The sequence below is a fragment of the Chironomus tepperi genome, unplaced genomic scaffold (genome assembly GCF_022539635.2).
Source record: "Chironomus tepperi strain 1889 unplaced genomic scaffold, CSIRO-AGI_Ctep_v1 contig_395, whole genome shotgun sequence".
NCBI classification, from domain to species: Eukaryota; Metazoa; Arthropoda; class Insecta; order Diptera; family Chironomidae; genus Chironomus; species Chironomus tepperi.
Window position 1 is genome coordinate 469,211 of NW_027226517.1, and position 15,925 is coordinate 485,135.

Sequence of the window (15,925 nt, forward strand, 5' to 3'; positions counted from 1 at the left end):
TTATCAAAATTTCACAAATAATCAAAATTTTAAAAACTGTTCAAATTTTAAAAATTCAAAAAAATTGTAAAAATTTAAAAATTGTCAAAATTTCAAAAACTATAAAATTTTAAAAAAAAATTGAAAAAATTTAAAATTTTTAAAGTTTCAAAAATTGTCAAAATCTCAAAAATTTAAAAGTTTTCAAAAACATCCTATCAACAATTCCACCCCTGCAAATATTATATTTTTATTATAAACACAAAGTATTAGGAAATAAGCAAGCGTAAGAAGAATATAATCACCATCATCTAAATAGCATCGGTTATTTTTTAAATAGCGCACGAGAAGTAATAATTTAATTTTCATATAAATGTTGTGAATAGATGAGCATTTTTTCCTCATCATCTATTAATAACATACAATTTAGTAAAGATATTTAATAATTATTAAAACAGTCTGATTTATTCTGAGAATGAAGAAAAAATGAGGAACAACAACAACAACAAGGCACGAGAAAGAGAAGTTGTTTGAAATTGAAACTCAATGCCATTCAAGGTTTATTTTTTGCTACAATAAATATAATAGAAATAAGTAAAAACTGTTTCATTTGTAGCTGCTGTGGCTAGTCGGCTAACTACTTCACATGATACTTACTATGCACATATTTTGCGTACTTATTTTATGATCTAGCCTCATAAGTAATTCATCACATTATTGTGAATTGAAATTGATTTTATTTCCATAATGCCATTTCATTTTTTTTATGAATTTTTCCCGCCATTAACTAAGGAGTGTAAACATGTGAGCACGCATTAAGTAAGCATTTAAAAAGAAATCGTAAATGACCCTTCTCAACACATTCGCTTAGTTTAATGATTGCATAAAAAGTTGAATAATATTATGTTTGCACCTCATTGAAACAGAAACAAAAACTCACGCTTTCATCTTCTTCTTACTTTCGTCAATGTTGTTGCATGCTGCATAGAACTTTAAAGTCTAAAATTAGAAATAGAGAAAAAAATTCCATTTCCTTTGTGCTTTGAGTTGTGTATTTTGCAAAACTTAATACAACTCAATTTCATCCCATATTGTCTAGTGGTTAGGATATCTGGCTTTCACCCAGAAGGCCCGGGTTCAATTCCCGGTATGGGAAATTCTTTTTTGCTTTTTTTTTACTTTTTTTTCATGAATGAAAAGAAAATTTTATTTTTCTCAACTTTTATCCATGCCAGATGTGTGAAATGCCTTCACTTAATTTTCATATTTCAGCTATAGATTATGATCAGCCTATAAACATTCGAACTATATAATATCAATTTTTGAATTTATACACTAGCTCGTATTATAAATATGTATATATTAATGATATAAGCCACCCACATTCAATTATCATACGAATATAAAGTCGAAGATGATGTGAGGCATGTAATGATAAAGATATAGCAAGATGAGAGCGTAAGAGAAAATAAATGGAACAACGCGTGTGCGTGTTTCTGTTGATAAATTTATTACGTTTTTATCGATTCCATTGTATGACACTTCTAGCGCATCTGAGTGTCAATAAATTGTGATGCATAAAATTTAGCTTTTATTGCTGATGCAACAGGGTGTGTCCGAGTGAATTACAATTTGAATTGATGTTTTATAGGCAATTTCTCATTTTTTTTTGTCCATTACTTTTGTATGCCGAATAGTTCAAGTAGGTTAGTTGATCAAAAGACTGCCTCCAGGCCGGTGTGACTCTAACTTAGTGTGACTTCAATGTGATTTGGTTCCAGCATCATTCCAGAGCCACATCGATCTGATGCCGGATTTGGTATTAATTAACCGATGTGTGCTATTCTAGATAGCTTTTAGGAAGCTATCAATTCTACTTGATCTTTTGTTGTGGAATTCTCTTAATGATTCATTGAGCTTGTTGAATAGGAAGTGCATACATTGTTGCTAATTTAGCGCAAGCAGCAAAAACTTGACATTTGTTTTATCTGCTGTTGTTAATCTTGCACTTCAGGGGTAATTGTTTGCTTTATAATACCTAGTGGACGTTCCTTGACATGGAATTTAGTCAAGTATCTTATGGAATTTTTATAACAATGTTGCTTTCCTGCGGAATGTGCTTTTTGCACTAATCTAGATTCTGATGATAAATCTAGCAAAACTCAATAAATTGAAGGTTCAAATCTCAAAAATTCCTCAATTATTCTATCAATCAAATGACCATTGACTCCACAAAAATCAAAACATTAATTTGACTGATCATTATTCATCAAATCTCAATAATTAATGGTCATACAGTCACTAGATCAATAGCTTATAAATGCATCTAATATATTCAACAACACTACACATGTATTGATCTAAATTCGATGATAAAATTCCCATTTTGACATGTAGATCACCCATATACTAAATTATACATTTTCTTATGTCTTTCTAGGAAGTTCAACTGACTTGACATCACCCGTGATTGAATATTATGACAGATTATCTGGAAGTTTTAATACAGAGAAATTAATCGGTGAAGTGTGCAATAGAAATTCACCTGAACGTCCAACAGAGGACATTAATCATAATAATTTACGTGAACAATCGCCAAAGCCAAAATTAATTGTCTCAAAAATTCCAACAAAGCCTTTAAATCAATCATTCAGTAAGTCAACAAATTCATTGACAAAATTTCATGTAAATTCATCAAGTCCAGCAGCAAAGACACTACAAATATTATCACCAAATGTACATCGAATGATATCATCGCATCAAACAACGACAGAGACAATTACGGCAATTCCCACAGTTAAGTCATATACAAATAAGAATGGAAGTAATTTACTAGTGAGTAATAAGCGTTTAAGTGATAAAACGAGCATAAATTTGCCACCAGTTCGACGGATATTCCTTAAAACAAATAAACCAACGGGAATTGCAATACCGTTGACTAAAAACTTGTCAAAAATATCACAATCAATTGATTCAATAACGGAACCAATTGTTCATACAATCACAGACAATAATTGCAAAAATGATGATATTTATAAATCATGTGATTTAATTAATGACAGTGAAAAGACACCAACAAATTGTGATCATAATTTTAATTATGATAATACTAATGTCTATGGTGATGATGATGATGACGATATACAAAATGTTTTAAATAAGACATCGGAACTAATAAATAATTTGTTAAGTGGTAATAATAATGATAGTCATTGTAAGTCATTAGATATTCATGAAAATCATAGTGAAAATAATATTAATATAATTAATAACATTAGTGATAAATTATCGTGCATAAATAATGATGTTAATGGCAATAAAGTCAATGATATTAAGATGAAAAATTCAAAAAATAATTGCAATAAATATCAGCATCAAATAAACTCTGATACGGATGATGATGATGCTGTTAATAAGTCAAATACGAATTTAAAATTCACAAAATCACTCGATAATGTCACTGAGATTGACACAAAACATCCCACATCGTCACCAAAACTTACTTATTCACGTGCGAAGCTTCTCTCACATCAACAGCAACAGCAATGTCATGATCAATTGACACCAACACATTCGCCAAAATTAAATGAGAAGCATCAGCCGTTAGAACCTGGAAATGAAAATAAAATTAATCAAGTATCGCCATCGACTAAGCATCGTCCCTTGTCGGCTGCGTCCATTAGTAGTTCATCCTCGTCGACCAGTACCGCCTCGTCGTCAAACTCTTATGGAAATGAACACATTTCTGGTGGTGGTAAACTTGTTGGCGGTATAACTTATTTGGCCAGTATTGAAAGTCTGGCTGATCATAGTGAAAATGAAATTCATCCTAGTCTAACGATGTGTGAACGTGCTGCTTTAGAAATTGTTGATTCTGAGAAGAGCTATGTTGAGGATATTGGGCAGATTATCAAAGGGTAAGTCACCAACTACTTTATATTGATGTTAAAAATTACAATAAATTTCCCAATCCACAGATACCTTCAAGATTGGAAGGAACGAGCATGTCTAAAAGTGGACGAACTCGACACTTTATTCAGCAACATACAAGAAATTTATGAATTCAATTCTAGTCTATTAGAAAAATTAATCGAGTCAAAAATTGATCCTCACAAAATATCAAAATGTTTTATAGAGGCGCATGAACGATTTGATGTGTATACAACTTATTGGTAAGTCGATAAATTATCTCAATGTAAATGTTATATAAGTCATTTGCCAAAAGTGTTGATAACTATCACAATCCCATATTGTCTAGTGGTTAGGATATCTGGCTTTCACCCAGAAGGCCCGGGTTCAATTCCCGGTATGGGAAATCTTTTTTGCTTCTTTTTTGAGGTAAAAAATATTCCCATACAATTGTGAAAATGAAACTTTTTGAAATATGAAAGGTTTCATTTTCCATAAAAATCAATTTTTAAATGAAATGGAATTGGAACATTTGTTAAAGAAAAGCATTTGGCCAAAACGCACACATCGTGTTCCACCGAGCAGTTGGCTTGATGGAGAGAACACGGCGCCGTGGCTTAGTTGGTTAAAGCGCCTGTCTAGTAAACAGGAGATCATGGGTTCGAATCCCGTCGGAGCCTTTTTTGCTTCTTTTTTTAATTTTTTTTTTCTTTTTTTAAAATTAATTTATTTTTATTCTTTTTTACAGCACAAGCTATCCCGATGCGATATCTCTTCTTACGACATTGTTACAAGCATCTCATACAAACTCTTTGTTAACATCGACGCAAAAAATGTTGAAGCATACACTACCTTTGGGCTCTTATTTATTGAAGCCAGTTCAAAGGATTTTAAAATATCATTTATTATTAGATGTGAGTAGTTTGCTGTCAACAATTAATCATGCATATCAATCAATGCCAAAAATAATTATTCTTTTATAGAACCTTAAGAAACACTGTGATCTACCAGAAGTCAAAGAAGCTCACGAGATGATGAAAGATGTAGCAAGAAATATTGATCAAGTCAAAAGGAAGTTGGAGCAAAAAAATCGTGTTAAGGAATTGTCTGGCATACTTGATGGATGGCTGGGTCCAGATTTGACTGTTTTAGGTGAATTACGACAGGAGGGTTTACTCATGGAACACAATAAGCCACGTATTGTGTTTTTATTTGAAACGATGCTAATAATTACGAAGCCGAAAGAGGATAAGCGATTGCAGTTTAAAACTTATATTCCGGTAAGTGAAAATAAATTTTTCTATAAAATTACATACTTCACAAGAGCAATTTTCAAAAAAAATGAAAATTTTGAAAATTCTTTGAAATTACATACTTCACAAGAGTAATATTCCATCAAATCTAATCAATTTCTTTCAAAAATCTTAAATCCACAGTGCAAAACACTAATGTTAGTCGAACATCTTCCTGGTGACCCGACCAGTTTCCATGTTCTTCCATTTTCCGACCCACGTAGCCAAATTAAATTAACTGCCAAAAATCGTGATCAAAAGCGCCTCTGGGCACAACAGATAAAGCAAGCAATGCTGGAGCATTTCGACATACCGAATCGAGCCAAAGAACTAGTTTTTAAATTGGGTGATGAAGAAGGTAATTAGCCACAAGCTTTAGAATCTGTCCTGAATGACTAACAATCCCAATACATTACCCAATCCATTCCAATCCATCATTCCAGATCGTCCAACCGATAAGCAAACCTGGAAGTGGTCACATGCATCATCAACACCAGAATATCTAGAAAGAAGACATCAATATCGTCGCAGTGAGGTTCGATATCGATCAAAAAAGGTTAAGAACAAGATGGTCAAAACAGCATCACTTGAACGTGGACGCGTTAAGGAGAGACGCGAATCATTCATTTCCTATTCACGTGATGAGCTGTTCGAAAAAGATCATTTAAAGACATGCAATCATCAAGAAAGTTGTAACTGTGAAGTTGTCAAGAAAGAATTGACAGAAACATTGAAAAAGAAAGGCAGAAGTAAGTCAGAAACAAGAAATCCAGAACTAGAACCAGTGGAAATTGTCGAACAAAAGCCACCAGCTGCACCATTGTCACCGCTGGAAATTAAAATGTATAATTCAAAAACACTTCCAAAAAGGATCGAAAAGATCAAAAAGTCACGCGAGAAGAAGGAAACTGCAAAGTTCTACACAGACCTTGACAATGACGACAATTCACAGCCACAAGATCAACAGAATGACGAGACTGTACTTAAAATTGTTGAACCAATTGAGGATCACAGTGTCAAAAAGTCCAGTTCCACAGAAAAAGTTGTAGACTCAGCCACAGATTCTCCAAAGAAAAAGGATTCAGACATCATCAAATCAATGCTTGTTGCACAGTCAGATCTCGCAAATCGTCGTCTCCAAAAGTCTGGTATGAGCAGACGGACATCGTTAGAGAAAATCGAACAAAGTTCACCTCTATCAAGTCGGAAGCTAGCAGAAGCACTAGCTGCAATTAAAATTGACAGCAGTTCACCAAAACTCAATGACAGTCAAGAATTCAAGACTAAAGAAAGTCCACCGGCAGAAGAGCCGCTGTATGAAGAATTACTTAGAAATGTCCATGTTCCTTACAAGTTTGCACCATCTATGCTTAGAAGATCTCAGTCAGTCTCATCAGCATCATCAGTCAAAGAGAATGCAATGATTGAAACTAAAAGTCATCAATCATCATCAGTGGCTATCGACAATGACGATAATGATGGATCCGAATGTGATTATGTGACTTTAAAGTATAATAATGATGATCAGCTAGAGACAGTTGATGGAGTTTATGTTAATAAGGATGTTAGTGACAAAAGTAATTCAGATCAGTCAATTGATGACATTAAGGATGATAAGTCACTGGCAAAGTCTGAAATAAGTCTTGGAAGAATTGAAAATTTACCCAAACAGAAGAGCTTCCTGCAGAAATTCATGTCCTCAAAGAGTCACGATGAAGATGCAGCATCACAAAGATCAATGTCAATAAGTAGTCGAAAGAGCTTAGAAGGTGGATTGAACCTTAGCTGGAAGAATATGCTGTACAAGTCATCTAATACTGACATATCCAGCACCTTCTCAACTCCACCGATTTATCGTCAAGGAAGTGAAGATTTGGGCAATCGAATTGCAAATGTCGACTATGCCGATCCAAAGACTTTATTCTCATCATCAAGCAATATATTAATTAATAAAGGTTCCTTAAATCAGCGTGACTCTGTCGTGTCCTCATCGTCTGATAGCATCATTGATCCTCAAAAGCTGCTGCAACTCCAACAAAGTTATGATCCATTTTCTGATTCCTATTATGAGGATACAGCTGAGAGTGTCCTTGAGAATGACTTTAGAGACTCTGCAATCTACAGTGATGACTCGAATGGAAAGCGATCGGAAGCAACATTGAGTCCTGATTGTGAGCACATCTATGCAATTGTCAATAAGACACCAATAAAGCCAGCAATTCCACCGAAAATCCTCAAAAAGCCAAGTCCATTGACATTAAATTCAAACTTTGCATCATCTCCGTCACTTCTTCATCCACCAGTTCCAGCACGACCATCAAACCTAAAATCACCAGAAGTCCGTAATGCAATCTTTACGATCCGTAAGGTCAATCAAAAGTCTGCATTGCCATTGCCAACATCGAGTCAATTTGAGACATCAACACCAAACAAGAGCTGGATACGACAGCAGGCTGATAAATATAAATGAACTCTTTAAAACTGTTTTTGTTAATCTTTATGTCTGCCATACCTAAATTAATCGCAAATAAAGTTAATAATTTTATTCCTTTTTGAAAATTTAAAATGAAAAATGAATTTTTTTTTTTATTTAATAAAGTTTTTTTTTGTTGTTTTTTGAGTTATAAAATCTTTTACAGCATTCACATAAATTTCCGATCATTACTAGGCGAGTCTTGATATTTCTTCCTTAAATTCTTATTTAGTACGTTTGGACGGTCACCTCGGCAATTTGGACAGTACCTGGAATGAGAATTGGAATTGGAGTTTTTGATTATTTGACTTTATGTTGGATCCTCTTGAGATTCTTTAGGAATTGAAGATAATGAACCATTTAGAACAGTGGTGGGCTGTCATGTGTGCTTCCAAACACATCTAGGTTGTAAACCTTTACCGAACTCGCACACGTTAACGGTTCGTGACATTTCCAAAAATATTTGGTGGCACACTAGAGTGTCGCACACAGGTTGCCCATTAGTGATGCCCGAGCAACACAATTCGGCGAACCACATTCTTCGTGGTGTCGTCAGGGCTTCTTCATGTCTTATTGTTGTCCTAGCAAATGCTGGCTTTCACAAAGGGTTCGTTCAAAATATTGGGTCTATAGCCTTCGGCGAACTCTAAGATGTAGCTGAAATCTGCATGTCTTAGCATTCAAAACGGAGGAAATGCAGGCCTGCACTTCTTGGTCGAACCCTATGCTCTAGTATTTCTTCACTTTCCACAAGATCTGATCACTCTCGAATGGACTAAAATGCATTACAACTAGTTGATGGCAAGATAATGTCCAGTTGATGGCTCGTTCTAATGCATCTTTGTCCACTTGAGACAATCTAACTAACTCTAGCACTAAGATCAGACAATCCTAACCAGAATCTCAAATTCGAAAGACTTCACAACTTACCATCGTCCCTTTGGCTTCGATGACAATCCAACACAGCTGAAGTGGAACCATTCGATCTTACATGCATCATTCTCACACAGAATCATCTCTCCATAGGAAATTTGTCCTAAAAATATGACAAAAGTTAGTTAGTAACAGCTTTGAATTGATTTACAGTCTTTAACAGTGTTGTCCAAACTTTTTTGTGCCTTGGGACACCTTTGGGATAAGCCACATCATGTGGCTCATACAGTTTGAACAACACAGGTCCATAACATACCACACAAACAATAAGTCTCTTCATCTGGATCAATTGCTTCGTCCTGAAGTGTTGCAACTTGTTGCTCAACAACTTGATTAGTCTGTGAATTGTTTGCCTGCTTAGCATTTGTCTTCTTTTTCTTCTTCTTGTTTGAAGCGTTGCTGGCTGTTGATGAACTCTTTTTGACAGCCACAGCTGGAGTTGTAACATTGGAACTTGTTGCTTTGGTCTAAAAATCAATATTGTAGAAATTTACGGATATTTAGGAATTTAAAATCATTTACTGGAGTTGGTTCCGCTTTCACTGGAATCTCAGGTTGTTCAATAACGTCAAGTATAGTGTCCGTTCGAGTACGTCTTGGACGTTTAGATCCTTTATCAGTTCCATTATTGACAGTAATATTTAGTGATTCTGACAAGCTGTTATTCGTACTGCTACTCATATTCGAGCCTGACGTTGACGGATTCTTGTTGAGTGGCAAATTTGATAAAACTTGCTGAACAATTGATGCATTTTTGGCAGTAGACGATGCTGATGATACTGGACTTTGTGGTCGTTCCTGTTTTGATAAAATATTTGTCTGAAAGTCACGCTCAACAGCACGAAACTTTGTCTCAATTAATTCTGACAATGCCTGATTGTAGCGAATTTTCTCATCATTAAGATCTTGTAGTTTAATCAGTATTTGCTGTAGGCGACTGTAATGTTTACTTTTAGCCTCTCCTGTAGTTGTGAGAATTTTTTCCGTCAATTCTTCTGTCTCATTAACGATATCTTGAATGAAAGATTGAGGTAAGGATGAAATTTTGTAGATTTAGACTAGATTTATGTAACTTACTGCTAGTTTTGACGTCTAATTCACGAACCACAGATAGTATACGTACAATGTCATCTGAAATGAAAGGAAAAATTTGTACATTGATGCTCTAATTGAAGATTGTTGATATTATTACCTGGAAGTTCCTCAATATAATCTAAGTAGTTCCTCAGAAACACTCCAGAGTTGTTTGCTTCACTAGCAGGAATTTGATTGAGCATCTTTGCAATAACTTGGATTAATTATTTGAAAACAAAAACTATCAATGCACTTTCGGCTACTTAAAACTATTTCATTCACTGACTTTTCAGATAATTAGATTAAGTCTCTTATTGTTCACTATGTTCTATCATTTAAATCTTGAATTTTGTGTAAATAACTCAAACTTTCTTTAATAAACTAAAAATTTAAAGTTATATTGTGTATTTATTTCCACTGGAGACATTTGATGTCGATTTGGAGAGTCTCCAATCCGACATCTGGATTTGAATTTTTGAAACTTTCAAATCTCATCTGACCGTTATTTTTATTGGAAAGTTTTAACGACTTTAATCAGTTTTTGAATACTACCTCAATTAGCAAATAAACTTGTTGCATGCAAAAAGTCATGAAACTTTTCGAAACTAATACACGTTATCTATGTTTAAGCTTATCACGACAAACTATATCAAGTGACTTTTTCAAAACCTACATCATCAAATAATCATCCCATATTGTCTAGTGGTTAGGATATCTGGCTTTCACCCAGAAGGCCCGGGTTCAATTCCCGGTATGGGAAATCTTTTTTGATAAAATTTTTTGTTGACAGTTCTTCTTATCAGCAGTTTAATTTGGTACATGTTGAGGCTCAAAATTTTTGATAAGATGCTTAGTTGCCTTTTACAATTTCAGTTTACCTTTCTGATTATCAATGTTTTGTGAATTCAGTGGTGTGACTAGCGTGTCGCAACATACCGGTATCGAAGGAATCGTACCCGAAATATATTTTGACTGATTCTGAGTGGCTGTAAAGGTCAAGTCTATTTATTGATTTTCTATCTAATTATCATCACAGTGAATCATTTGAAGCTACTATATGTGCAGTCACGATTCATACAATTTTACGACTTAATGAATCATTTTAAAAATATTAATTTTTTTAACGTTAGGTGGTTGTTTTTAAAGCTAAATCATCAAATAATCATCCCATATTGTCTAGTGGTTAGGATATCTGGCTTTCACCCAGAAGGCCCGGGTTCAATTCCCGGTATGGGAAATCTTTTTTGGTCTTTTTGACAAAACCTCTATTTTGTTATCAATTCCGGTTTCTTATCTAAAATAATGGTTTAATACGGTACAGTGAGCGTTTAAAAGCCGATAAGAATAGATGACAAAATGTTGGGTGAACGAACCCAGGTCCTTGTCCTATACCTAACTGATCAATAGCTGCATAAATTTTGATACATAAAATTATGTACTACTTTTTGGACATTGTTTATTTGTTTTGAAGGTTACAATTATTATCAAAAATTCAAAAATTTAACAAAAAATTTCCCATACCGGGAATTGAACCCGGGCCTTCTGGGTGAAAGCCAGATATCCTAACCACTAGACAATATGGGATGATAATTTCATGTTTAAGCATTAAAATTAATAAAGTTTTGAATTTTAATTAAATTTTAAACGTTAAAATTTAAAAAATTTAACAAAAAATTTCCCATACCGGGAATTGAACCCGGGCCTTCTGGGTGAAAGCCAGATATCCTAACCACTAGACAATATGGGATGTTTATTTCATGATTTAGCTTTAAAAACAACAACCTAACCTCAAAAAATTTAAATTTTTATTTAAATGATTCATAAACTTGTACATCGTGACTGCAACTGTAGTAGCTTTGAATTGCATATGTGATGATAATTCGATGGACTATTAATATACAGATTTAACCTTTAAAGGACCATTTAGTATTTAGTACTTACATTCTATTTTGGGTCTGATTTCTCCGGTATCGGGATGGGTGGCACGCTATAGCCATCACTGGAACTGGAACACCACTGGAACAATGGAATGGTCTCCTTAATATGTTTTAATCCTCAAAATTTTAATTTCAGAAAGGCAAACTATAATTTGTACCTGAAATTTCAAAAGGCTATGCCCAACTAAGCATCTTATCAAAAATTTTGAGCCTCAACTGTACCTCCTATAAAACTGCTGATAAGAAATTAAAACTGTCGACAAAAAATTTTATCAAAAAAGATTTCCCATACCGGGAATTGAACCCGGGCCTTCTGGGTGAAAGCCAGATATCCTAACCACTAGACAATATGGGATGATTATTTGATGTTTTAATACTTAAAATAATAAAGTTCTGATTTTAAGTTAAATTTTAAGTTTTGATATATTTCAAGGTTATGAATATCACGAGTTCAACAGCCGAATATTTGAGCTTATCAAGCTAGAACACGTAAAAAATTATCAGCTTGTGAACTCTTAGTGTTCCGTATCAAACCATTATTTAAGATAAGAAACCGGAATTGACAGCAAAATAGAGGTTTTGGTAAAAAGACAAAAAAAGATTTCCCATACCGGGAATTGAACCCGGGCCTTCTGGGTGAAAGCCAGATATCCTAACCACTAGACAATATGGGATGTTTATTTGATGATTTAAGTTTGGAAGCGAGTTCCTTTATAAGCATTTAACAAATTTTAACTCAAAGCTTTGAAAGCAAACTTCACTAATATTGGTTTAAAATTGATTGAATTTAGTAGTTTCATAAGAATTTAAGGACCAAGTTTGATAAGAATTAAAAAAAATTAATTAAAAAAAAAAAAAAAAAATGGCAAAAAAGATTTCCCATACCGGGAATTGAACCCGGGCCTTCTGGGTGAAAGCCAGATATCCTAACCACTAGACAATATGGGATGTAATTGAGATATTTGAAACTTAGCAAAAGTTCACATTTAAGAAAAGGGAACAGATCAAAATGTGAAAAATATAAAACATAAATGCAGTTCCATTTTCAAAATTGTTCCAAAAAGATATATTAATGCAAAATAATTAATTTATGTTTTAATTAAAATGCAATTTTCAGATAGCAAAATAATAAATGACAAAAAGGCTCCGACGGGATTCGAACCCATGATCTCCTGTTTACTAGACAGGCGCTTTAACCAACTAAGCCACGGCGCCGTTCTGTTGTTGAGGATCTTTAGTGTTCCTCAACCGACGAAGTTGTGAAGTTTTCGACAAAAATTTCATTCCATTCTAGCGAGTAAAATTATAAAATCTCTGAGAAAAAAATTGCGTGTAATGAATTATATACGCATACTTAATTTTAAGTTTTAACTGATAAGAATTTATTCAAAAATAAAAAATTAAATACTGTAATTAATAATTTTATTAAAATTTTCTGCAAAAAAAATATACCACTATTATTGCCGTGTTCCTGCTGAGGATCGAACTCAGGACCTTTCGCGTGTAAAGCGAACGTCATAACCGCTAGACTACAAGAACCGAACACGAGTTGAGCGCCACCTTGCCAAAAGGTCTACTTAAGATACATGTTAGTGTTTCATGCGTAGAATGTGAAAATGTATAAAAAAAGCTATTTTTGAGGAGGAAAATGTTGAAAATTGGAAGTAAAATACTTGATATTTCATAATGCATGCATAATATTGAGATTTTATTTATTAAATAGTGTTTAAAGAATTTTAATTCTCTCTCCAAAACAACATTCTCAACAAAAACCGAATGCCTAACAATAAGACATAATAAATCGTCTCACGTTAATGAATAAAGACAAGATGTGAATGAAGACGATAAAGAAATATTTAAGAATAAGTTGAATAATTGTCCTTCAATTTTATTCATATTCGTTAGTAACAGCCGTAAAATTTAAATCGCATTCATCCCCAACACAATTGATTTCGTCAACTTCTGTAATTGGTGGTAAATAATCCTTCGATGGAGGTAAGTAATCGTTGTTTAATGGCGGCAAATATCCAACATTCACGTCTTTTGGCAATTCCAATTTTTTTCCTTCTGGCTTATTATAAACATATCCAGTATTGGATATAGATGCTATATCGCATGACACAGCAACGATGAGCATTAATCCAATGATTGTTAGTTTCTGGATGTTCAATAATAATAAATAAATATAAAAATTTAATAAATTTAATTTTTATGACTTAATTACCATCATTTTCCAAAAATAGAAGTTAGATTAAGGTACAGAATAGAAATAAAAGCTTGTTAGTAAAAGATCACAAAAGACGCACTTGAAGAGCTGATCACTGAATGATGAAACTTCCATTTATTGCACGATGATTTATATTCAGTGAAATTTTACTTCAGAATGATTTATTTAATATTATGTCAATATAAATTGCCTTGATATATCCAAAAAAAAAAATTAGATCGTGAATATTTTGAGAAAAAATGTCATAAAAATGATTTGATCTTTTCTTGTGAAAACAAAACAATATATCGAAATTTGTTAAGGGGTTCATCCATAAATGTAAGAAATAGTAAGAATAGAGATCGATCAGATCAGAGTTGCAAAACTAGCTCCAATGAAAAGCAAAAACCGTACAAATTCTTGATAATTTGTACGGTTTTTTAAAAATCCATACAAATTATTAAGAAATTGTACGGTTTTTGTCTATATCAGGTGCCTGTTTTGCAACCCTGGTTCATATGATATGGAACACGAAAAAACGACATTTTGACCTCTCATCTCCTTAGAACGTTAGGTGATGAGTATACGGCCCCAAATAGCAAATTTGAAAATGGAACACAATCAGCCATTAAGGAGTCGTGAGGACACTCTAACGTTATGCCGTCAACGCGGCAACATAACAGCGCTCTAGCTTCTCAACTGTGCTACTCAGGTTCGGTCTCAGTTTACCTTTTTATTGCCATTATCTTCGAAATTGGCAGTTGTCACCATTAATATGGTCATTTTAGAGGACATCAGCGGGAGGCCATGGATCACATTTAAACTGTTCGGGACAGGATCGTAGCCAAAAATGACCCTAGCAATGGAAAACTCTAGCAAAATTAAGAATGTTCTACAAAAAAGTGGGACTGATCCCCGAAACCCTTCTGAATTCGCCCCTAGTATCGGAAGTAAAATACGTGAATCTACAGTCCATTTACAATTTTCTAATATTTTTACTAGGTCACTCCCCATTGTATCCCCATTAGCATCACTCTTACATTCATACCTAAACCTCATTGATGAACGCCCCCATCAAAAAAGAAGCATCTATTGATCTTTCATTAAGATTTTTTGTCTTTATGTCTTCTATCTTTAAAAAATGACTTTTTTTCTCTTAAAACAATTTTTTTGTGCTGCTTCTTTTAAATGCCAAGTGTGAATGTCCAGATCAATTTAATTCACGTGCATGACGTAAGTGCAAGAATAATCAACACTGTCTGTGTACTAACAATTTACGTGACTTTTTTCTCAGACGTTCGTCATTCCGTTTTTATCATGAAGACATTAAAGTACGCATTTAGAGAAACTAGATCAATATGTATGTCATCTTCTTCTTCTTCTGGTTTTCGGACTTCAAGGATGCAAAGAACATTTTTGTTTTACCTGCTGTCATTTAAAATTTGGTATTTCTGCGTAAATAAATTTGTTTATTGACAATTTTTGTGGAGAAGATCGAAAAATGAATTAGGCGAATGATAAATTTGTGCTGAGTTTCTTAAGTGACAGGTAGTAAAATAATTAAAGTAATGGGGGATTATGGCGCATTTGAGTTTATTGAGGCTCATTTGTTTTTGTTGCTGTTTTTAATTATTAATTTGTGATTTTCAGGTCAATTTAGGGGAGAAAAGAGGAAGAGGACAGAGTGTGCGAGGGGGGTTGGGGTCGGGAAGGTAGCGACTTGTTGTGAATTTCTGTCAAAAAAGCCCTAGCAGATTAAAACTTTGGGTCCAGATGAGGAGGTCTACCTTCTCTTCTAGATACACCTCTAGCAATCAATATAAAAATAAATAAAATAGAAATAACCAACAAAAAAGGCTCCGACGGGATTCGAACCCATGATCTCCTGTTTACTAGACAGGCGCTTTAACCAACTAAGCCACGGCGCCGTAGTGTTGTTAAGAAACTTTGGTGTTTCTTAACCGACGAAGTTGCGACGAGCTCGGCAAAAAAATTATTTCATTCAATCGTACAGAGAAGAAAAAAAATGTATGTTTTTTGATGAATGTGTGTGCGAATGGAATATGCTTGAGTAGTTGATAATTTATAAAATACTGATAAAGTTATTTAAGATTAATAAGAA

General features: G+C 33.7%; 2 protein-coding genes, 1 long non-coding RNA gene and 13 other non-coding genes across 16 annotated transcripts in view; 6 read left to right on the forward strand and 10 right to left on the reverse strand.

The window, feature by feature from the left end:
• GEFmeso (Guanine nucleotide exchange factor in mesoderm) overlaps positions 1-7,747 on the forward strand; it is a 100,543-nt gene extending 92,796 nt beyond the window's left edge. The window contains exons 2-7 of the mRNA XM_070648279.1: positions 2,420-3,896; positions 3,957-4,151; positions 4,637-4,802; positions 4,872-5,168; positions 5,325-5,538; positions 5,624-7,747. Of these exons, the coding sequence (XP_070504380.1) occupies positions 2,420-3,896; positions 3,957-4,151; positions 4,637-4,802; positions 4,872-5,168; positions 5,325-5,538; positions 5,624-7,650 (4,376 nt within the window). The 3' untranslated portion in view covers positions 7,651-7,747. The remainder of the gene's footprint in view (positions 1-2,419; positions 3,897-3,956; positions 4,152-4,636; positions 4,803-4,871; positions 5,169-5,324; positions 5,539-5,623) is intronic.
• Positions 1,064-1,135, forward strand: TRNAE-UUC (transfer RNA glutamic acid (anticodon UUC)). The gene has a single exon. It is a non-coding gene; the product is annotated as a tRNA-Glu (tRNA).
• On the forward strand, positions 4,223-4,294 carry TRNAE-UUC (transfer RNA glutamic acid (anticodon UUC)). Its single transcript has one exon. It is a non-coding gene; the product is annotated as a tRNA-Glu (tRNA).
• Positions 4,495-4,568, forward strand: TRNAT-AGU (transfer RNA threonine (anticodon AGU)). Its single transcript has one exon. It is a non-coding gene; the product is annotated as a tRNA-Thr (tRNA).
• LOC139096544 (inhibitor of growth protein 2-like) lies at positions 7,747-10,092 on the reverse strand. The gene is made up of 6 exons (XM_070648280.1): positions 9,779-10,092; positions 9,664-9,717; positions 9,109-9,599; positions 8,843-9,053; positions 8,584-8,689; positions 7,747-7,922 (listed from the first exon to the last, which is right to left on the reverse strand). Exons 1-6 carry the CDS (start codon positions 9,861-9,863, stop codon positions 7,823-7,825), a joined length of 1,047 nt encoding a protein of 348 aa, XP_070504381.1. The 5' UTR covers positions 9,864-10,092; the 3' UTR covers positions 7,747-7,822.
• Positions 10,093-10,348: 256 nt separating this feature from the next.
• On the forward strand, positions 10,349-10,420 carry TRNAE-UUC (transfer RNA glutamic acid (anticodon UUC)). Its single transcript has one exon. It is a non-coding gene; the product is annotated as a tRNA-Glu (tRNA).
• A 405-nt stretch (positions 10,421-10,825) lies between these two features.
• On the forward strand, positions 10,826-10,897 carry TRNAE-UUC (transfer RNA glutamic acid (anticodon UUC)). The gene has a single exon. It is a non-coding gene; the product is annotated as a tRNA-Glu (tRNA).
• A 275-nt stretch (positions 10,898-11,172) lies between these two features.
• TRNAE-UUC (transfer RNA glutamic acid (anticodon UUC)) lies at positions 11,173-11,244 on the reverse strand. Its single transcript has one exon. It is a non-coding gene; the product is annotated as a tRNA-Glu (tRNA).
• A 91-nt stretch (positions 11,245-11,335) lies between these two features.
• Positions 11,336-11,407, reverse strand: TRNAE-UUC (transfer RNA glutamic acid (anticodon UUC)). The gene has a single exon. It is a non-coding gene; the product is annotated as a tRNA-Glu (tRNA).
• Positions 11,408-11,880: 473 nt separating this feature from the next.
• On the reverse strand, positions 11,881-11,952 carry TRNAE-UUC (transfer RNA glutamic acid (anticodon UUC)). The gene has a single exon. It is a non-coding gene; the product is annotated as a tRNA-Glu (tRNA).
• A 247-nt stretch (positions 11,953-12,199) lies between these two features.
• TRNAE-UUC (transfer RNA glutamic acid (anticodon UUC)) lies at positions 12,200-12,271 on the reverse strand. Its single transcript has one exon. It is a non-coding gene; the product is annotated as a tRNA-Glu (tRNA).
• Positions 12,272-12,473: 202 nt separating this feature from the next.
• TRNAE-UUC (transfer RNA glutamic acid (anticodon UUC)) lies at positions 12,474-12,545 on the reverse strand. The gene has a single exon. It is a non-coding gene; the product is annotated as a tRNA-Glu (tRNA).
• A 193-nt stretch (positions 12,546-12,738) lies between these two features.
• TRNAT-AGU (transfer RNA threonine (anticodon AGU)) lies at positions 12,739-12,812 on the reverse strand. The gene has a single exon. It is a non-coding gene; the product is annotated as a tRNA-Thr (tRNA).
• A 251-nt stretch (positions 12,813-13,063) lies between these two features.
• TRNAV-UAC (transfer RNA valine (anticodon UAC)) lies at positions 13,064-13,136 on the reverse strand. Its single transcript has one exon. It is a non-coding gene; the product is annotated as a tRNA-Val (tRNA).
• A 324-nt stretch (positions 13,137-13,460) lies between these two features.
• LOC139096630 (uncharacterized) lies at positions 13,461-13,956 on the reverse strand. Its single transcript, XR_011544991.1, has 2 exons — positions 13,822-13,956; positions 13,461-13,755 (listed from the first exon to the last, which is right to left on the reverse strand). It is a non-coding gene; the product is annotated as an uncharacterized lncRNA (long non-coding RNA).
• Positions 13,957-15,657: 1,701 nt separating this feature from the next.
• TRNAT-AGU (transfer RNA threonine (anticodon AGU)) lies at positions 15,658-15,731 on the reverse strand. The gene has a single exon. It is a non-coding gene; the product is annotated as a tRNA-Thr (tRNA).
• Between the last annotated feature and the right edge of the window lie 194 nt (positions 15,732-15,925).